Here is a 23953-nt window from a genome sequence, read left to right on the forward strand (position 1 = left end):
CTGGAGTGCTCCATGTATATTTGAGAATAATATGTATTCTATTGTAAAGAGTACTCTATCTATATCGTTTAAGGCTAGTTGGATTTAGTGTCACTCAAGTCCTCTATTTTCTTTTGATCTCCCATCTAGACTTTTCTATCCATTAATAAAACCAGGCTATTGATGCCACAAAACTCTGCCATGAGCTAACCAAAAGGCATCTTGCTGTCCCATGCCATACTGGTTGGCTTTTCATCCACTTCTTCAATATATATATACAGAAGCACTCTTCAGTTGCAGTCACACCATCTTGTTGCCAGCACAAATTGTTGGGATGACAATCCAAACTGAAAACTTTTGAATAAATTTGCTTTTTAATGTGCCTGCTTACCCATTGTCATTTTCATACTCAAGTAACAAACAAATGAATTGTGCTTCAGAATCCACAGCAAATTTGTCCTCAAGAGGGAACCACTTCACAAAAGTAGCTGCATGATTAATTCTCAGGATCACCAGAGTGAGCTTCCAGACACAACTTTCTGACTCCTGCAGAGGATAATGTGATTGTGCATGAGAGCCTAGTCAGTACCTGTGATGTATCCACTGTGCTCCTGAAGTTCATGAGGTTTCACACACTGGCTCCCAATCTTCTTATAGATGTGGACTTTGTGGCTAAGGACAATCGAAGTATGATCCCTCTTCAAGCATGACAAGTGATTGGCTCTAGTAAAAACTGTTGTAGGGACAATATTCTTGGTGTTTTCCAGAGGTAGAAAGCTGGGGTCAGGGCAGCCGAGACAGGCTCAGAGCAGAGAATTTAAAGACTGGTCAATCAACAAGAACAGGGTCTGTTCTGCAATTTTTACCATACATTATTTCTCCTCCTTTTCCTTTTTTATACTTTCTGTAGCCACTTACACTATATGGTCTGTATTTTCTTATTTGATATGTATTTATCCTTTGCCTAATTTTTGAGGTTCTGGAGTATTTTAATTTTTTTCAAGAAGTTACTTTGAAGATACATTCTTAATTCATTACTTCTTGAATTGTTATCTATGCATAATTATCAGTTGTTTTCACCATATGAAATATAAAATTAGTTAAAGAACATAAACTGATGAATAAAAATAGAACCAGAGTCATAGAAGCATCCAACAGACTGTCCAACCTATGAGGGAAGGCAGGGGGTGAGGGGGTATGAGATCAACCAAAGGATTTGTATGTATGCACATGAGCATAACCAGTGGACACGGGTGCAGGGGAAAGAGGGGGAGGGCATGTGCTGGGGGCAGCTGGGGAGAGGTCAATGGGGGAAAAAGGAGACTTATGTAATACTTTAAACAATAAAGAATTTTAAAAAAGAAGGTATGTTAAATCTAAAAAAGGTAAAATTAGTATAATTCCTTTTCCTCTATTTGTCTTTACTTTTTTTAAAAATAATATATTTTTATTTCAGAGAGGAAGGGAGAGGGAGAGAAACATCATTGATGAGAATCATTGATTGGCTGCCTCCTGCACACCCCCTACTGGGGATTGAGCCCACAACCTAGGCATGTGCCCTTGACTGGAATCAAACCTTGGACTCTTCAGTCCACAGGCCGATGCTCTATCCACTGAGAAAAATGGCCTAGTGATGTCTTTGCTCTTAATTCACCTCCAGTTAACCTCCAAATTTAGCGACAAAATCACTAAATCTGTTATTGGCAACTTTGACCTACTTGCTAGCCTCCATCTCTCAATATTACACTGTTATTTCTATATTGTTATGGATTTGAAGTTTACCTTCTGTTTTATAATCATATTTTCCAGTGTTATTTAAATACTCACTACCTGTCCTTTGACCATGGTGTTACTTCATGCATATTTTCACTAACTGGGTATTGTCCTATAGTCGATTTTTGTTTTTCAAACCTCATGGGGGCCTGCGTTTCATTTATTTGCTGATACATTATAGTATATAACAATATATTCATAATGTTTGTGCCAGCAAGGTTTGAATTCTATAAAATTAATTTATTTTTAGGTGTGTTTTTTTTTAATTCAAATCGAGTTTAATGGGAAAAAGAAATATATGTATTTTTTGTTAAAAATGAAAAGATAACTTTTCACTAAATATAAAAATGTTTGTTATAAGGCAATTTCTCATGAATCTGGAAATCTATGTATATAAAAGGCTAATATGCAAAGTGTCCCCTCGGGTGTTTGACCGGGAGACCAGAATTTTGATCACTTGCTATGATGCGCGCTGACCACCAGGGGGTGGCATGGAACATGGCAGGCGACTGGCAGTGGCAGGGGACTGGGGGAGCGAGGGAAGGTGGAGGTGGGGAGGCAAGGAATTGCACGGTGGCTGTGCGCAGGCGGGAAGGCAGGGACATAGTGGGCGACCAGCAGCAGCGGTGGGGCGGGGAGGCGGGGAGTTGGAAAACCTGAGCAGTCCTGATCACTGGCCAGGCCTAGGGACCCTACCCATGCATGAATTTCATGCACCAGGCCTCTAGTTATTTTATAAAATGCTAGCTACTTAAGGGTTCTAACTGCATAAGTGACCAATGCATGAGATTTTTACTGTTTTACTATTATTTTATTGTTACTGTTATATTATTCCTGTTAAGGATGGTTGAAACAAAAAAGTTCCATTAGTATCAACATTTGTCTTTAGTGAACAGCTTATATACACAGTCACTAATGCCTTTAGGTAGATGATTATTATTTATTAACTAGAGGCCTGGTGCATGAAATTTGTGTGTGGGTATGGTCCCTAGGCCTGGCCTGTGATCAGGGCCATCTTCCCCAGATGCCCTCAGCCGGCCCCGCCCCCCACTGCCACCCACCCTGGTTTCCAGTTCGCCATCGGGTGATCAGTGACTAACTGCCGGGGGAAGGGACCGAGAAGTTGGCTGTTCCCACCTGCTCGCTGGCCCTGCCCCTGCTGCGGGTGGCCATCTGGTGATCGGAGCCTGCTGGCCAGGGAAAGGGACCAAGAGGTGGTCAGTGTGCCTCATGGTCCAGCAGTTGTTCTGGTTGTTCTGCCGTTAGGGTCAATTTACATATTACCCTTTTATTATAATAGGATTTGGGCTTTAGATTCCTCCCTACACTATAGCACTACAGATGTAATTGCTCACTGAATGGGTAGCATGGATGTCCCTATAGCAACTCAAACTCATTTTCCTTTCCTCTCAAATCAGGTATCCTCTATGAGAGCTATTCTCAACACTCTGAAGTCATCTTTGGCTTCTCCTTTTCTCTCACTGTTCCCAGCTCTATCATTTATAAAGTCTCCCATTGCAATTCCTTTCCTCTTACTCATTTTCATTGTTGTTATCCTGCTTCAGGCCCTCATTTGGCCTAATGCAATAGTCTTAATCCTTTGCACTTGCTTGCTTTTTTCTCAATTCCTGCTACTGATGCTAACCGTGTCGAGTCACACTCGACATCCGAGTGCAAAAGGTTAAACATCTTTCTCCTTCATTATTGGATTATACACCACTAGAGGCCAAGTGCATGAGATCCATGGGATTGGGCCTAAACCGGCATTCAGACATCCCTCTCGCAATCTGGGACCACTGGCTTCTAACCACTCACCTGCCTGCCTGCCTGATCACCCTTAACCACTCTGCATGCCTGCCTGATTTCCCCTAACCCCTCTGCTTGCCTGCCTGATCGCCCCAACCTCTCTGCCTGCCTGCTTGCCCCTAACTGCCTCTGCCTGCCTGCCTGATTGCCCCTAACTGCCACTGCCTGCCTGATCACCCCTAATTGCTCCCCTGCCGTCCTGATTGCCCCCAACAGCTCTCTCCTGCTGTCCTGATCACCCCTAACTGCTCTCCCCTGCCAGCCTGATCACCTCTAACTGTCCTCCCCTGCCGGCCTGATCACCCCCAACTGCTCTCCCCTGCTGGCCTGGTCACCCCCAACGGCCTTCCCCTGCAGGCCTGATCTAGCCCCCAATTGCCCTCCCCTGCAGGCCTGATTTCGTCCCCAACTGCCCTCCTCTGTGGATCTGATCTCGTCTTCAACTGCCCTCCCCTGCCTGCCAGTTCACCCAAATGGCCCTCCCCTGCAGGCCTGGTTGTCCCCAACTGCCCTCCCCTGCCCTCCTTATTGCCCCTAACTCCCTGCTGGCCTGATCTTGCCCCCAACTGCCCTCCCTTTCTGGCCTGATCTCTCCCCCAACTTCCTTCCCCTGCTGACCTGAATGCCACCAACAGCCCTCCCCTGCCGGCCTGGTTGCCCATAACACCCTGTCAGCCTGATCTCATCCCAACTGCCCTCTCCTGCTGGCCTGATTGCCCCTAACTGCCTCTGCCTTGGCCCCCACCACTATGGCTTTGTCTGGAAGGAAGTCAGATGTCCATAATATGGCCGGTTGACCCAGTCTAATTAGCATATCACACTTTTATTAGTATAGATTATATAGGATTGCCTAAATGGGGGGGCAGGGGGGGAGAGAGCCTTTTTCAGCAGGAGGAGATGCTCTTGGCAGACAACAATACATAATCCCTGTATCTGGACTGATAGCCAGCCATATGCACTATACTGCCAAACTGGTTATTAAAAAGTTGAACTGCTTTCTTACACCTTACACCAAACAGCTGTTGCCCTTAAAACTCCTCCTCAGCCCCCACCTTATGTTCTGCCTTCGCAGTTCACCCAGATTAGGTTCTGATTGGTCAGTTTCTATGCCAGTCAGCATCAAAAGCTCTGCCTCCAAGGCAGCCATTGGCTCCTCGCAGTTCACCCAGATTTGGTTCTGATTGGTTTCTATGTCAGTCAGCATCTCCGGGCATATCTCCGGGCTTGATCCACAGCCACCATGGCAGTTGTGGATCAGGCCCTGCCTCTCTCTCCAAGCCTATCTCCAGGCCTGATCCGCAGCCTCCACGGCAGCGGATCAGGCCTTGCCCCTCTCTCTCTCCGGGCCTAATTCACAGCCACCGTGGCAGTGGCAAGGTCATTAGGTCTCTGGCCCATCCTCAGGCCAGAGGCTAATGACCTTGCCGTGCCCGCCTTGCCCCGCCCACACGCCAGCCACCAGCCTTGCTGTGATAGGAGACTGTGGGCCGTGCGAGAGGGACCTAGAGGTTCTCCATGCACATCCTGGTGACCGGTCATCTGTCTGGTCGTTTAGGTCGTGACAGTCCCTGGCCTTTTATAATGTAGATTGGATGTCTTTCTATAGCACATTATAAGCAACTCAAAGTATATTTTACATCAAGGTTTCACACTGGAAGAAATTACATACAGAAGACATTCATCCTCTTTCAGAAACCTTATAATTTTTTTTCTAGAAATTTGTGAGAAACAAGTTTTAAAAATAAAATTACATTAACTAGATATTTAGAAATAGAGATTTAATGAAATTTTATCGTGAGTCCTTTTAAGTGTAAAATATCCTTTAGTAAAATAACAAGCACATGATTATTTTATCTTTTATATATGAGTTTTCATAAATGATCTTGCTTTAAGTATGTATGAAAATAATGAGAATGAAGCAATAGGAAGGGAGATAACTGAAGACATGGCAAAACAGACATTGGTAGAAACTGTTTATTAATAGGTTTATTAATAACAACCATTCCTAACTGACCTCCAGATTAGAATTATAGCTGAGATTTCTTTGCAACTTCTAAAACTATAAAAAGGTGGGATGGACATTTTCTTTCTTTTTTATTTTTCCTTTTCAACATTTTAGGAAAAAAATTATGAATGTGGAAATTATATGAATATCAGAATGCATATTTTTCTAGAGAAAACTGTTAATCATTCTGTAAATAGTCTTCATTTGACATGTGTCACAGTATATGCTATACAAAATGAGAAGTAGCTTTAAGATTATAAGCTTTGCATGATATGTACTTGATTTAAATACAGTTTTGATACCAATTGTGTGGCTATAGGCAAATCTGAATTTTTCATAGCCTTAACTTATTTTTAAAATGGGAACAATATCACCTACCTTATCTCAGATAATATGCACATACCAGCATAGTGTCAACAAATGAAACTATAATGTTGTTTTTTTTCCTTTGATATCAATTACACTAGTAAAATACTAATTGACTTCATAACTTAAACTAATAATAATATTATTGAGCTAATGATAATAAGTTTATTATATCAAAGCTTTACATTTTAAAAATACTATAATTACCTATTTTAATCAAATTCATACAAGATTTTTGTGTGATTAGATTTTAAAGTTAATAAACTATTTATCTACCAGTTATTTGATTTAGATACAATGAAATGAAGTATGTGACTATGCTCCATAAACTCTGGGTACCATGTTCTGTGATCTAGGTTCAAATCTTCAAACTACCATTTACTAACAGCATCTGTGAAACAGTTTTGTAAATTCTCAAGAATAATGCAAAGACCAATTATTATATTTTTGTTATTTTAACCATGACATTAGTAGGATTTACTACTATGGTTTCAAGTAGAATTTAATTCTATGGTTTTAAGTCAAAATAAAGGAGATAAATAAAAAGGTAATTCAATTACATATCAAAAAAGAAAAGCCATGCTGGAACAAGCAGATAAAAGTTCTGAAACAAAAATATATGAAGGCCTGTTTAATAAAGTCTTATTCATTTCAGACTTAGAATAAAGAATAAGGCTGTGACCACCACAAAAAAGTAAACTAAAAGTGAATAGAATTTTCTATAACTTCCCTAGAATTAAAAAAATAATCAAACCTCCATTCTTATAGTATATCAGACTTTTTAAAAGTAGCATTACTTCTAAATGATACTTATATAAAAATAGGAAAAATAATTCCAGGAAAAAATGATGCTAATTTACATGATAACAGTCACAGAGGACCCATATGCGTGACTATTGAATGTTAAAAACATTTTCATGGTAAAAAGAAAACAAAACATTATATACCTTTGTGTGTAATGATTTATAAAACATAATTTTATAAAATGATTATTAAATAAAATGTTGAATGCTGCCAACAGAACTGTATGGTGATTTTTAGAAAGCTTTTTTGGAAAGACATCAAACACTGCCATCGAGGAAACTTGTGTTATTCATGGACTGGTTGGTAAAAATGTTCAGCCAAAAGAATGTAAGAGAACTTAAAATTGTTGGCTTTTGCCTACCGTACCAAGATCAGCCTTAAGATCTGTTGGCAGACTTAACTTTCTTGATCCTTTAACTGAAACAACAGAAAAAGGAAAAAGGCAGTTGTTAATTATATAAAATTGAAGAGGAGTGTGGGGGAACAGTATGTCTTAAAATATAATTATTAAAATCCTAATAAACATTACTTTAGTGAGCATGTATGGAAGCAGAAATATTGTTCATGTTAGTTCATTGCCATTCAGTAGTAAAAATTTAATATGCGAACAGAAACATGAGAAAAGTAATTGTTATTACAGTAAATATTTAAGTGTATCTTTACATAGTTTCTTTTTACATGTAGTATGAGGAGTGATTTCTTATTTAATTGGGAAATAACCCAAAACAGTTTTAGATAAATCTAACAGATAAAGAAGTATTGCAATAAAGGTATCAGGTCATATCATAAATAATAAGGGTAAAAACTGATGAACTTTGTCAACATTTTTTTGAAATTGAAAGAAAATTCTACTATAGATGTATATGAGGTAATCAAGGAAACTTTACCATGCCAATGGCAGGTGAAATGACTCCACTATTGAAAACTATACTGTTAAAGTCAGTAGATAAGAAAATCTTGAAAATAAAAAATAATTTGAAAATAAATTTAATTATTATAAATCAAGCTATCAGGAAATGTTTGAATAAACCAAGAATACTTGTGCAATTTATTGAAAAACATTACTCATTGTTTATCTGTTAATAAAAATTTTACATTGGGCATCTCATAAAAAATATTTAACTGGGATGCATGTTATCATAGAAAGAAGTGCATTAGAGAAATCATGTTAGAAATCTTTTGTCAATTAATATTTAAGACTCAAATTGCTACTACCAATTAATTTCTACTTTCTAATGAGTAATTTTTAAAAAATATGTTTTTATTGATTTAGAGCAAGGGAGAGGGATAGAGAGATAGAAACATTGATGAGAGAGAAACATCAATCGGCTGCCTCCTGCACATGCCCTACCGGGGATTGAGCCCACACCCCAGGCAAGTACCCTGACTGGGTATCAAACCAGTGACCTCCTGGTTCATGGGTTGATGCTCAACTGCTAAGCCACACCTGCCAAGCTCTAAATAAGTAATTTTTCACAACCGGAAAGTATTTTAAAATAAAGGTGCCAGACATAGTAAAAGAATACTCTTTTTAAAATCATAAAACATGGCTCACAAATTTCTGAATTGTTACCACCTAGATATACAGCTTTGAAAAAAAAATCACTTCATCAATTTGCAGCTTAGTCTTTTTATATGTCAACTAATATTCTTGATTCTATCTCTAATGCTTCAGCTGGAATATGATTGGAATGAATTTTATAATAGGTTTTATAAACAGAAATGTACTTTTTGTGTGTCATAAAATATTACTCTTTATTACTCTTTTGATATTTTTTTCAACCATCAAAAAATTTAAAACCCATTCTTAATTTAAAAGTCATACCAAAATAGGTGGCAAGCTGGATTTAGCCTGTGGGCTGTAGTTTGCTGACTACAATACTATTATACTGTGCCAAGCTACTTATAAAAAGAAGCTAAGTACTAACATTCTAATAAATGTAGTAACAGCAGGTAGTTTTCTCTATAAAAATACATTAAGAAATAATTCAAGATTAAGGGGAAATAAATCAAATTTTAGTAATTTGGGTTTATAATTAGCTATACAATCAAAGGTGTTACTTATATCAAAATATGGCAAACCATGTAAATATATATAATAACTAGAGGCCCGTTGCATGAAATTTGTGCATGTGTGTGTGGGGGGGTGTCCCTCAGCCCAGCCTGCACCCTCTCCAATCTGGGACCCCGCAAGGGATGTCCAACTGCCCGTTTAGGCCCGATCCTAAATGGGCAATTGGACATCCCTCTCACAATCCAGGACTGATGTCTCCCAACTGCTCACCTGCCTGCCTTCCTGATTGCCCCTAACCGCTTTTGCCTGCCAGCCTGATCACACCCTAACCACTCCCCTGCCAGCCTGATTGATGCCTAACTGCTCCCCTGCCAGCCTGGTCACCCCTAACTGCCCTCCCCTGCAGGCTTGATCGCCTCCAACTGCCCTCCCTTGCAGGCCTGGTCCCTCCCAACTGCCCTCCCCTGCTGGCCATCTTGTGGTGGCCATCTTATGTCCACATGGGGGCAGGATCTTTGACCACATGGGGGCAGCCATCTTGTGTGTTGGAGTGATGGTCAATCTGCACATTACTCTTTTATTAGATAGGATAGAGGCCTGGTGCATGGGTGGGGGCCAGCTGGTTTGCCCTGGTGTGTGTCCTGGATCAGGGTAGGGGTTCTCTTGGGGTGTGGGGTAGCCTGAGCGAGGGGATTGTGGTGGTTTGCAGGCTGGCCATGCCCCCCAGCAACCCAAGCGGAGGCCGTGTTATCTGGGATTTATTTATCTTCTACAATTGAAACTTTGTAGCCTGGAGTGAAGCCAAGTCTTCTGCTCGCTCCATGGCGGCAGCCATTTCTGTTGGGATTTATTTATCTTCTATAATTGAAACTTTGTAGCCTGGAGTGGAGGCCTAGGCTGGCCAGGGCTGCAGAAGCTTGGCTTCCTCCATCGCCGAGGGCAAACCTAGCCTCCTGCTCTCTCCAGCTTCGTGGCTGCCACCATTTTTGTTGGGGTTTATTTATCTTCTATTATTGAAACTTTGTAGCATTGAGTGGAGGCCTAGGCCAGCAAGGGCAGGCGGAAAGCTTGGCTTTCTCCATTGCTAGGGAAACCCAAGCCTCCCTCCTGTTCTCTGTGGCTGCAGCCATCTTGGTTGGGTTTATGTGCATATTCGCTCCTGATTGGCTTGTGGGAGTGGCTTGTGGGTGTAGTGGAGGTATGGTCAATTTCTATATTACTCTTTTATTAGATAGGATTATGCTTTAGAAGGCGTTGCAAATAAAGAACATTTTAAAAATTGATTCATAGTGCAGATGAACTAAGAAAGTAGGTTATTTACTATTTAAAATAATCTTTCATTTAATTTTTTAAATAGGAACTAATTCTTTATAATTTATTGATTTGTTTTATAATCTTTTGTTTCTATTTTGTTTTTAAATAGGGCACTTTAATGTACCTATACAGTATTAGTTATTTCAAAAATGCATTACAAATATGCTTTTAAAAAGAGGACAAACAGTCCTGCCTATTGGTCAATAAGCCCAGGTGCATATAGCAAGACAATGACCACAATGCAAATGCCCTCCCCACTATTTTAATGAAAAATTTACCTCCTATAGTCTAGTATCTAACTTACTCTGGCTCTCAAATCTGCTCCACCTTTGGGAACTCCCCCCTCTACTTTGCCACTTACCATTTTTGGCTTCCTGTTTACTAATTCCTACCTGAAAACTGGGGCCCCTCACAAACCCATCCTTATTTGTGTAGTGGAGAGGGAACAGGAATAATTAGATGGTGGGGTTAACTAGGGAACTCTTTAATAAAATGTTAATAACAGATCTTGGTTATTTATTCATAGAATGATCCTCTTCTTCCCTTGTTAAACTAGTAAACTCCTACTCATGCTTCAAAACAGCTAAAAAAAGAAAAAAAATCACCTCCTTTCTGAAGGCAGCATCAAATTCAAGGCTTCATCTGATGCTATTAATATTTGTAGCATTTGTGCACATCTTATTTACACTTAACACATTTTATTTTTTTTTTTTACTGTGCCCACTACCCACTAACATCCTGAAACTTGGAGTTCTCCAAAGATGGGGATTGTATTCTCAATACTTAATAAAGTATTGGCATAGAGTAGGTGTACAATAAGTGTTTCCTCAATGAATGTTAAAACATCAGTAAAGCTAGAAGGTAGGGGTGAAGAGTTATCCTGAAGACTGCGAAAGTATGTCCAACTGTTAGAGCAATATGTTACATAATAACATTTGAGAAATTTGGGTTGGAAGATGTATGAGGCAAGAGGGAGTAAGAGGCAAGTAATCTTGGAAATAGAATGCAAACAATACATATTAACCTTTGCAATGTGCCCCTGGGAATGCAGCTCTGAATGTCTTCATTTTTACTGTTATCTAGGCTAAAGCATACGCACCACTATAATTTCATATTGTTAGCCAAAAGGGATAAAATGGGAAATATAGACTACTCACTGGCTTAGCATACTACACAGAAAAAAAAAGATGGAGAATCTTGGCTCAAAAGAACCTTAGAGGTCATCCAGTCAAATATCCTCTCAATGCAAGTATTTCTCCTATAACATTCTTGACATCCTAACTGAATACTTCCACAACAGAAACTTTCAAGGGTAGAGTTTAATAATGTCTAAGCAGGGTGTGGCCATGGCTTTACAGCCTACAGTGGAGGGGTGCAAATCTCTAAAAATACCACTTCTCCCCTCTGTGCCACCTCCACCTCCACCTGTCACTCCTGCGACCGCAGTCAAGAGCCCACCTGATAAAGATTTACCTCATAATTATGAGCAGGATTCCTTTGTGTACCATTAATTTTATCCTGCTTTCTTTCAATCAGCAGCAAGCTCCTGCGATCTCAAGTCCAAAGGCTCCAATTAGAGACCCATAAGCTACATTTAAAATATAAAGAAGGGGGAGATGTAGAGAGCGCCTGGGAAAGGCCCCTGAGCTGATTGTCACCTGAATCCAGTGGCGCCTGGCAGAGCCATGCCCTGGAAACATACCTTGTCTCTTTAATTTTCTCAATCCCCCATCGTCCCTACTCAGGATTCCTGTCTGCTCTCTAGCCGAGCTGGTTGCGGAAAAGAGAGAAATATTTATAAGACCCTGAATAGCTGCAGCAGTCCTGAGAAAGAAGAACAAAGTAGGAGGCATCTCAATGCCAGATATCAAGCTGTATTACATAGCCACTATTCTCAAAACTGCCTGGTACTGGCACAAGAACAGACATAGACCAATGGAATAAAATAGAGAACCCAGAAATCCACCCAAGCCACTACGCTCAATTAATATTTGACAAAGGAGGCAAGAGCATACAATGGAGTCCAGACAGTCTCTTCAGTAAATGGTGTTGGGAAAATTGGACAGATACATGCAAAAAAAAAAATGAAACTAGACCATCAACTTACACCATACACAAAAATAAACTCAAAATAGATAAAGGACTTAAACGTAAGATGGGAAACCATAAAAATATAAGAGGAATCTAAAGGCAGCAAAATCTCAGACACATGCCAAAGCAATATCTTCACTGATACAGCTCCTGGGGCAATGGAAACTAAAGAGAAAATAAACAAATGGGACTACATCAAAATAAAAGCTTCTGCACAGCAAAAGGAACTATCAACCAATAACAAAGTCCACTGCATGGAAGAACATATTTGCCAATGTTATCTCCAATAAGTGTTTAATGTCCAACACTTACAGGGAACTCATACAACTTAACAAGAGGAAGATAAACAACCCAATAAAAAATGGGCAATGGACCTAAATAGATACATTTTGAAAGAGGACATATAGAAGGCCAAGAGACATATGAAAACATGCTCAAAGTCACTAATCATCTGAGAGATGCGAATCAAAACAACAATGAGGTATCATCTCACACCTGTCAGAATAGCTATCATCAACAAATCAACAAATGACAAGTGTTGGTGAGGATGTGGAGAAAAAGGAATCCTCATTCACTGCTGGTGGGAATGCAGACTGGTGCAGCCACTGTGGAGAACAGTATGGAGTTTCCTCAAAAAACTGAAAATGGAACTCCCATTTGACCCAGTAATCCCACTCCTAGGAATATATCCTAAGAAACTAGGAACACCAATAAGAAAGGATATATGCACCCCTATGTTCATAGCAGCACAATTTACAATAGCTAAGATCTGGAAACAGCCTAGGTGCCCATCAGCAGATGACTGGATCAGAAAACTATGGCACATCTACACAATGGAACATTATGCTGCCATAAAAAAGAAGGAATTCTTACCATTTGCAGCAACCTGGATGGAATTGGAGAACATTATGTTAAGTGAAATAAGCCAGTCAATGAAAGAAAAATACCACATGATCTCACTCATTTATGGATAATAAAGAACATTAAAAACTTGAACAAAAAGATAGATACAGAGGCAGTAAAGCATCAAACAGTCTGTCAAATTACAGCAAGAAGGTTAGGGAGAGGTGGGGAAGATAAGAGATCAATCAAAGGACTTGTATGCATGCATATAAGCATAACCAATGGACGCAAAACTCTGGGGGGTGAGGGCATATATGGGAGTGGGGTGGGGGGGGCAATGGTAAGATATGTACACATATAATACCTTAATAAAAAAAAATTGGAAAAAAAAACAAAACCTAAAAATGGGACTTCCATTTGACCCAGTAATCCCACTTCTAGGAATATATCCCAAGAAACTAGAAACACCAATCAGAAAGGATATATGCACCTCTATATTCATAGCAGCACAATTTACAATAGCTAAGATTTGGAAGCAGCCCAAGTGCCCATCAGCAGATGAGTGGATTAAAAAACTGTGGTACATCTACAGAATGGAATACCATGCTGTTGTAAAAAGGAAGGAACTCATACCATTTGCAACAGCATGAATGGACCTGGAGAGCATTATGCTAAGCGAAATAAGTCAGTTGGAGAAAGATAAATGTTACATGATCTCACTCATTTGTGGAATATAATGAACCACATAAACTGATGAACAAAAACAAATCCAGAGATAGTGAAGCATCTGAGGGAAGGCAGGAGAGGGTAGGAGTAAGAGGGGAAGATCAAGCAAAGGACTTGTATGCATGCATATAAGCATAACCAATGGACACAGACACCAGGGGGGTGAGGGCATGAGCGGGGGTGGGGGAGAATGGGGGGATAAAGACACATATGTAATACCTTAATCAATAAAGAAAATTAAAAAAAATACAAGTAAGTTGGATTCAAATCGTGACTCAACTATTTGCTAGCTGAGTGACCTTGATCTAGTAGTTATTTAATCTCAGGAGGATTGTGTTTCTCTTCCTCTGTAAAATGGGGGATATTAATATTCCCTACTCCATTGGAATCTTGTTAGCATTAAGTAAGGGAATGTGTGTAAAGTATTTAGCATGGTGTGGTATAAAACAACCATTCAATATTACCTATTATTTTCATTATCAAACTTAGTTGGCAAGAAAATATTATCATTCTATGGTATTCTATATGGCTTATCTGGGCAACATGCCCTACTTAAAATAGAGTGCACAGGATTAAACACAGCACACTTGATAAGACCTCCACTTATACATAGTATTAGTTCTTTACTCTGCACAACTGTACTTCCTAAGAACCTACTGTCTTTTTAAGAATGATGACATCCCACACTTGATTCATAACACTCTAAAAATCTCTCCTTTGCTATAAAAATCTCTTTAAATTATGTCGTGTATCATCATATATAATAGTATCTTTAATCCTTCACATTTTGAAAAACTGCCTGTCTTGGCTGACAGACAATAACACAACAAATAGTACCACAGGTAATCCAGCTGTGGGGCAGGGAATATAGCTGCAGCAAGTGTTTGATTTCTTATGATCCTAGTCCTATTAGATTGTGGGCAAATTGTCAGGAAATTCTTCTTGTTACTTTAACATGTTGCAGCATACATTTTTTAAAATAAAAACAAAATTAAAACAAAAAATAAATCATAATTATACACTAAAAAGGTAACATTTATTCTATATAAATAGATCTCAAATCTGAGTTTAAAAAAAAAGAAAAAAGTTTGAAGGAAAGCATCCCCAAAGATATGGCTAATCACTTACCTAATCACTTCTATCACCTTCTGGCTTACCCAGAAATTGTTAGGAGGAATGGCATAAGAGATGAAAGATGATGCAAAGAGTGAAAGAATTGGCTGATGGCAAAATGCATATTAATATTTATCTATGAATTCAGGCCTAAAGATCAGGCGATGGCAGAGCCCTGCAATAGCAGATTACAAAACTTTGCAGGACTATTTATCTCCACTCCTAGATTTTCTGCCTCCTAAACTCAGGTTGTTATAGTCATGAGGCAGAGTAGTCTGGTGGTTTCCCATAGCTATGCCAGAATGAGGTCATATGTTCAACCCTATCTTTGATCTTCAGCTCATCTTGAATCTTTAGCCCTAAATAGTGACAACAGGGTTTTGCCTAGGGCGCTTCATGTGTCTTGTTTGTATCATCTCCGTCAATCACCTGTATATTCATATGCCCTTTTCCTAACTTGTAATTAATTCAGTTCAAAGTCAATGGATAGTGTAGCCCGGTTCAACATAGGGATTTTGTATTGGCTTCAAATAAGTCTCAGACAGATTTGTGGTTCCATATTTGAATCAAAATATTAGGAACTGAGTGACCCTGAATAGGTTAAAATATCAAATGTAAAGAGCTAGGCTCAAAGTTTCTAATTCAAAGCTTGGAATCAGTTTTTTAAAATATATTTTTATTAATTTCAGAGAGGAAGGGAGAGGGAGAGAGGTAGAAACATCAATGATTAGAGAGAATCATTGATCAGCTGTTTCCTGTACACCCCCCACTGGGGATGGAGCCCACAACCTGGGCATGTGCCCTTGACTAGTATCAAACCCAGGACCCTTCAGTCCACAGGTGGACACTCTATCCACTGAGCCAAACAAGCTAGGGCTGATTAGTTGTTTCTTGATTAAAAACAATTGGATTGACTTTTTGGTTTCCAATGAAGTATTTCTACTTTGTTATAAATAAAATATAACTAATGGTTAGAAATTTAAAATGGTCAAGGAGGCCAAATTCAGTCTCTTCAGGCCATGGATATTCATTATTGTGTTTATAATAAATACTACTATGTGTTACTGAGAATCTATGTTTTGGACACAAGCACGCATTGCGAACGGATCACGAGAATTCTTGTGTTTATATATTACACAGTGTTTTACGAAGTATCATACTTTAAAAAGATATTAGCTTGTAAGAACATGTAATAACTTTAAAATGCAATGGGTATTTCGGGTGTGCCTTTAACATTTATGTAAAACATTTTTTGTACTCATTTAATAGAAACTTATCTGGCCACTGAGTAAAGCTAGCAATAAAACTACTGGTCTGCAATGTGTTAAGAAACTTGGCTAAAGTTAGAATGGTAGAAAGTGGCAAGGTAAAGTCAAATTTCTGATTCCTAAGCTATATCCTTTTCACTAAGCAACATGGTCTTCCTGATTTAGATGCCACCTGTGTGGCCTAGATATCTTCTATAAAATAAATCTAACACTAAATTAAAATAAAAGTTGTTTAGATGAAAATGTTTGTAAAGTTTATAGATTAAGTGACTGATTGAAATATAGTAATACTAGTAAATTTCATTTGTCTCTCTGTTCCCCAAGCCAGAAACTAATATAAAAAACACCTGGTGTATATACAGGCATAGAAACACACACACACACACACACACACACACACACACACACACACACATATTTTGGGGTCACTGTGCCATGGTGGAGTCCTGAAAGGTATACATACCTATAATTTTGTTGCCGTTTTCCTTTTTCTTTTTTTCCTTTGGACGTGGCTAAGATATAGCCAGGCAAAGAGGTGCCTTTTTTAGAGTTTGCCCCAGCATAAAAATGTTTAATGTCATGACTACTTTTATTGCTACCTTAAAATATGTATTATTTCTATCTAGATGTTACTGAATTGGTGACTTTTTATATCATATGAACAAGTGTTAAATAATTATGAAAATTTATTTTGTTCTTGTCTCTCTTGAATTATAAACTCCCAGAGAGAACTTGGTTCTTCCACACAGTTTTTTTTAAGATGCAAATAAGGGATCAAATAATTTGGGGTCAGAGGACCTTGAAGTCTGAAGAACTGGTTTGGTTCAGACTAAGCTATTTACTAATAGGGTAACCTTGGGTAAGTTATAGATTTTTCTTGGCCATAATTTCTCCATCCATACAAAATGAGAATAATACCAATGTTACAGGGTTGCTGTAGGATTAAATAATACACATGAAAAATACCTTGTTTGTTTTAAAGTGCTATACTAGTGCTGATTACAATTTTTAGCAAACAAGGCTTAATAAATTTAAAAAGTGATAATAATTGATTTTTAAAAAAATATTTTTATTGATTTCAGAGATGAAGGGAGAGGGAGAGATATAGCAACATCAATGATGAGAGAGAATCACTCACTGATCAGCTGCCTCCTGCACACCCCCTACTATAGATTGAGTCCGCAAACTGGGCACGTGCCCTTGACTGGAATCAAACCCGGGACCCTTTAGTCCGTAGGCTGATGCTCCATCCACTGAGCCAAACCAGCTAGGGTGATAATTTGATTTTTATGAACTATAAAAACAAAATTATTTTCAAATCCCGTGTGTTTTTTTCTGGAATTTAAATGGTAAACTATGTTTTTAATGTTTCATGCAAAATATATTTCTTAAGTTCTTTTGAATTTGTCAAAATATTGTTCATGACTCAGCAGCTTCTCACTTTCTCAATGCTTGGATTGAGATTATTTTTTTGTAACTCATATTTACTTTTTCATTTTATTAATAAAAAACAGGAAAAATTTTTTAAATCATAGGCTTTACAACCAAATGTAACTAACTTGGAATTCTCCTCAGAAAAAGGCATATCATAGGGTTGTTGTATTATGTAAGAAAAAAAGAAACTACTGAAAAATTACTGTCTGGAAAACTGTTGGTTTCAATTATCTTTAGGTTTCTTGGTTGCTGAATTTATTTAGGACTTAGAGTATTGATAATTCATGGTTTTTAAAGTTGCAAATCTGGTCACAACCACTTTGTAATGGTTTCCTAATTAAGGAAGCTGCATAACTTGAGTTTGATTGTGATTTGGCCCCTATGAGCACCATCAGATATCAAATAACTACATAAAATTCAGATTATAGGACCTTACTTTCTGCTCACTATTTTTGAGAGAACATTGTTCCTTTGAGGCAGTTCTTTCGTGGAGTTCCCATGATCATCATAGTTGTTTCTGATTATAGAAAATATTTAATTTTATTACGAAGAATTATGGAAAATTTTTATAAAACCATTTTACTTCTTGGCCCTTAAGTTTTCCCGAATTCTATGTTGGCCCCTCCATATTTTCTTATAGGCCTGATAAAATAATTTAGGTGCAGAGTAGAAAAGTAACAAAATTCTATGGAACATTTCAAAATTGTTAACAAAACCCTTAGGGGTTCTGCTTTCTTCTCATGAAGTCAGTGTTAACCATTGCTTCAGGGACATTTGTCTTCATTCACCGTGAGGGATCTGTGTTCCAGCACAACAAATAAGAATAAAGCTTTTGATACAAATTGTGAATCTAGAATATTGTGGTGGTATGAATAACTTGTTTGTTTATGAAAGAGATTTTCACTTTCACCTGGCAAATGATGTACTTGATTCCTCTGTCTCACAGCTGGTATTTCATTCCTAAAGCCAACTGCTGCCTCAGGAGTTCTGGTAGGAAGTCCTAAAGAAAAGGAATAAAAAACTTTTGGCATGTAATTTCTTAGTCCAACTGAACCAAGAATTTTTACTTTAGAGGCAAATTTTGCGATAACTATTTAGAAGGGTCTCTGTTTTATGCCTTTATCTGTGTATTTTGGTACTGCCCCAACAGAAGACTGTTTAAAGGGAAGATTTCTTCTTTGGAGGGTATAGTGGAGTTCCAGGTGCATAGAATCACACAGAAGGAACATTCAGAACAAGCTCTAAGAACTAGTTATAACTCATATTTGAGAACAGATTTGGTTACTTCTTTGTTAGTATTTTGAGACATTTGTCCCCATGATATTTTAATAAATATATCTTTATTAAAGATGCCTAAATAAATATATTTTATAAAGATAAATATCACCCTAGCCCTCACTTGAACTTGATAGCATAAGAAGTCTATTGTATATTGTGGATGGTGAGAATCATGAGGATGGATGGCTGTATAGGTAGCAGCAGTATTAGGACCTAATGCCAGTCTAGAAAAAGATATTCATCTGAGCAAATGATTTTTAAAGACACAGCTTCAAGGAAGACAAAAAAATTCACACCTGTGAACAGACATAATCCTACAGTTGAAGGCTTCATTAGCTTTCAACTCTTTGTCCAAAGGAAAAGGTATTGTTTCTTTTAGGGCAGTGGTTCTCAACCTTTCTAATGCTGCGACCCTTTAATACAGTTCCTCATGTTGTGGTGACCCCAACCATAAAATTATTTTTGTTGCTACTTCATAACTGTAATTTTGCTACTGTTATGAATCGTAATGTAAATATCTGTGTTTTCCGGTGGTCTTAGGCGACCCTGCTAGCGGTTCTCAACCTGTGGGTCGAGACCCACAGGTTGAGAACCGCTGCTGTAGAGCCTAAGACAGGAATTTGACAACAGATAAATGCTTTCTTTTAAGGAATAGTTAATGCAAATTTGAAACATTGCGTTTCACTAAAAGTTCAATGACACTAAAAGATACTGTAGTCACTAAGATTGCCTCTATGAACAAAAACGCAAAGATAAAGGGAGCCTTTATAGACAGGAATTTGACAACAGATAAATGCTTTCTTTTAAGGAATAGTTAATGCAAATTTGCAACATTGTATATATATATATATATATATATATATATATATATATATATTTGTCATTCATAAGTTATTTAAATATTTTAATTGTTTATATTTTCATGCTTTTCTACCTCTAGAGATAAGCTTCATGAATTTCATAAACGACTGTTAAAGTCTTAAATTTGCTTTTTTTTCATAGTTATACTTTAGTTGTATGAGACTGGGCTAAAAAGTCTGCATTTACCCCACGTTTTGCCTGATAATCTAGATTGGATGCAGCAAGTCCTATAACAATAGCAAGAGATTGTAGAATGTAGTTTTATGTGTATGTGTTGCTATGGTATTCTGGAAATAGTACTGGACACATTCTCCTTTGTGGACTTAAAAAGACCCCTTCATATACACTTATTTTTTCTTTTTCATGGGAAATGAATGACATAAACAAATATTGATTATTTTCAATATTAAATAAGATAAATTAAACTCTGTTGGCACTTTCCCCAGAAAGGTATACTTCACATATTATAACAAATAGAAAAAGATCTCTTAATCCCTCAATTAAGATTATTTATAATTTCAAGTTGCTACAAAAGAAGAGCAGAACCTGGCTAGCAAACCAGTCTCAAATAAGCCACTGAAGTGATCAATGAATTTTATTAGTCAATTATTGCTGTCCCAACTAACAGAATACTAGTATAAATGTATTCAAAATCTTTCTGCTTTGGAGCAATCTAGTTGAGTGCATGCAAATTCCTCTGAGTCTGCCAAAAAATAAAAAATAAAAATATGATGGTGGTGTTTCCAGAACTGCTCTAACATTAATAAAAGAAGAAACATCAATCCTGGCTGGGTAGATCAGTTGGTCAGAGCATTGTCTCAATACACCAAGGCTACGGGTTCAATCTTCCATCAGGGCACATACAAGAAGCAGTCAATGAGTCCATAAATAAGTGGAAAAACAAATCGATGTTTCTCTATCTCCCTCTAAAAAATCAATAATAAAAAAATGAATATCATAGGCAGAAAGGGCTAAAAGCAGGATGATTAGAAACCACAGCAATTACCATAATTATGCAATACTGCAAGACTTATCCCTGAGACTGAGAATAAGGAAAAGGTGTCTGCTAACAGCACATTTATTCAACATTGTATTGGGGGTTCTAGCTAATTTCTTCCTTTAGAAAGAAGAAATAGAACTGTCATTTTAACAGGGGGTATAATCAGATGCATAGATAATTCAAAAGAATTTACAAGTTATTGGAGTTAAATAAATTTATCAAGTTTCCTGAATTAAATTTAATATATAAAAATTAGGATGGATCTGGAAAACATTATGCTAAATATAATAAGCCAGTCAGAGAAAGACAAGTATCATATAATTTCATTCATATGTGGAATTTATGAACAAACTGAACTAACAAGCAAAATAGAGAAAGACTCAGAGAGAGCAGGCAGACAGCTCTGGTGTGGGGGGCTTAAGGGGTGGAGGGAGTGAGCAAAAACAAAAGAGAGAAACAAATGTATTGATTATACATTATGTCATAGACTAACCTATGCATTACCTATGGGGAATGTTTCACTCATTGAAGGAACACATAGGTGAACCTAGTGTGTGGAATGCTTGTAATCTTCTGTGAAATATATAAAAAAAATACCATTAAAAATGTGGAAAAAATTAATTGTATTTTTATATTCTAGCCAAAAACAGTAAGAAAAAGAAATTTTAAAATTTACAATATAAAAAAATTAAATACAAAGGATTAAATCCAATGAAAGGTGTGCAAAACATCTACAAAGAAGACTAAAAATATTTCTGAATGTAAAGAAGAGATAAATGGAGAGATACCAAATGGAAAATTCAATATTGTTAAATGTTAATTTTGCGCAATTAACCTCTAGAGCCAATGAAATTCCAATCACTATCCAAACATATTTGTTTGTGTGCAAACTAATTGTTTCAAAAAGTTAACACAAAAGACTGAGAAGAACTATAACATTCTTGGAAAAGAACCACAAAAACAAAATTGAAAATCCTATACTATCAAAGAGACGAAAGGAGAGGGAGGGAGAGAGAGAAGCATCAATGAAGAGAGAGAAGCATTTATCGACTGCCTCCTGCACACTCCCTGCTGGGTATGGAACCTGCAACCAGGGCATTTGCCATGACCAGAAATTGAACCATGACCTCATGGTCGATGCTCAACCAGCAAGCCACACTGGACAGGTTAAAATGTCTTTAAAAGTATTGCACCAATATCTCTGAAGTTAATTTTTCAAGAGGCCAAAAATATTTTTACAAACATGTAGTTCTATTTAATTTTGGAATCAAATTTGCTTATGGTTAATTACAGAAACTGAATTACCCCTTTACTAAAATAACAAATCTTACATTATAAGAATTCAGAAAATAAAGCTGTAGATTATGGCAGCGAGTTAGCAGAAGCCTGAAAAATACCACTTATGTTTACCTGAAGTGGGAGACTTGCAGCGCTCAAGTTCCAGAGGAACTGGATTGTCATTCAGCTCAGTTAAACCTGAAAATAAAATGATAAAAAAATAAGGTAAAATTTGCTAATACTTTGTAGATAATTCTTATTTCTTAATTCCTACAAGTTTTAAAGTTTTCCCTGTGAAAATTACTTTTCTATGCTCATTTATGATAATTTGTGTTAATCTTTTTAAGTTAAAATATAGTTGGCATAAAATATTAGTTTCAGGTGGTTGACATTTATATATCTTACAATGTGATCACCACACTAAATCTAGTAACCATCCATCATTGTGCCAATTTATCAGACTATTATTGACTATATTCCCCTTTGCCTTTTTCATCCATTCCTCTACTATCCTCCTCTTTGGCAACAACCATTAATTTGTTCTTTATTTCTATTTTGTTTTATTTCTTCATTTGTTTTAATTTTAAAAAATTCAACATATACATGAAATTAGGTGCTATTTGTCTTTTTCTGTCTGACTTATTTCACTTAGCATAATATCCTCTAGGTCCATGCATATTGTTGCAAATGGCAGGATTTCTTTTTTTATTGTAGAGTAATACTCCATTGTATATATGCCACATCTTCATCCATTCATTTATCACTGGACACCTAGGTTGCTTCCATATGTTACCTACTAGAGGCCTGGGTGCATGAAATTCATGCACTCAGAGGGGTCCCTCAGCCTGGCCTGTGCACTCTTGCAGTCTGGGAGTTCTCAGAGGATGTCCTACTGACGGCTTAGGACCATTCCCATAGGGAGTGGGCCTAAGCCATCAGTCGGACATCCCTAGCGCAGAGGCAGCTCCTGCATTATGTGGGATATGACCAAAACTGGCTCTCCGATATCCCTCGAGGGGTCCCGGATTGCGAGAGGGTGCAGGCCAGGCCGAGGGACCCCACTGGTGCATGATCAGGATTGGGGAGGGACATGGAAGGTTGGCCAGCTGGGGAGGGACTGCGGGAGGGCTCCAGGGTGTATCAGGCCCATCTTGTTCAGTCCCGATCAGCTGGACCCCAGCAGCAAGCTAACCTACCAGTCAGAGCATCAGCCCCCTGGTGGTCAGTGCATGTCATAGCAAGTGGTTGAGCAACCTTAGCATATCATTAGCATATTACGTTTTGGCTGACCAGATGACCAGACACTTAGCATATTAGGCTTTTATTATATAGGATTGTAAGTATGCTGCAATGAACAGAGGAATGCATATATCTTTTAAAGGTATTGTTTTTATTTCCTTCAGATAAATGCCCAGAGTGGAATTGCTGGGTTGTATAGTGGATCTATTTTACATTTTGAAAAGTCTCCATAATGTTTTACATAGTGGCTATATCCATTTGCAGTTCCACCAACATGTACAAGGGTTTTCCCCCCGGCCACACCCTCGTCAATACTTATTTGCTGACTTTTTTCTAAAAGCCATTCTAATAGGTTTGATGTGATCTCTCATTCTGATTTTGATTTGAATTTACTTGATGATGAATGATATTATTTTTTCATGTCCTTCAGCTATCTGTAGGTCTTCTCTGAAGAAAGGTCTCTTCATGTCCTCTGTCCATTTTTTGATCAGATTGGTTTTGTTGTTGCTATTGTTTCTGTTACTGAGCCATATAAATGAGTTCCTGATACTTTTTGGATATCCACCCTTTATTGGATATATGGTTCCTTCCTGTGCTAAAGCTTTTTATTTTGATGAAGTCCCATTTTGTTTTTGCTTTTGTTTCTCTTGCTCAGGAGGATATATTAAAAAAGATATTAATAAGACTTGAGGTCAAGTGGTTTTCTACCTGTGTTTTCCTCTAGGAGTTTTATGGTTTCAAGTCTTACATTTAAGTCTTTA

The 23953-nt window shown here is 37.7% G+C and overlaps 1 protein-coding gene across 2 annotated transcripts in view; it reads right to left on the reverse strand.

Moving 5' to 3' along the window:
• STXBP5L (syntaxin binding protein 5L) overlaps positions 1–23953 on the reverse strand; it is a 218925-nt gene that overhangs the window by 50536 nt on the left and 144436 nt on the right. For both annotated transcript variants that reach the window (XM_054713945.1, XM_054713944.1), the window contains one exon: positions 22086–22151. In XM_054713945.1, the coding sequence (XP_054569920.1) occupies positions 22086–22151 (66 nt within the window). The remainder of the gene's footprint in view (positions 1–22085; positions 22152–23953) is intronic.

Source organism: Eptesicus fuscus, chromosome 3 (assembly GCF_027574615.1).
Source record: "Eptesicus fuscus isolate TK198812 chromosome 3, DD_ASM_mEF_20220401, whole genome shotgun sequence".
NCBI lineage: Eukaryota > Metazoa > Chordata > Mammalia > Chiroptera > Vespertilionidae > Eptesicus > Eptesicus fuscus.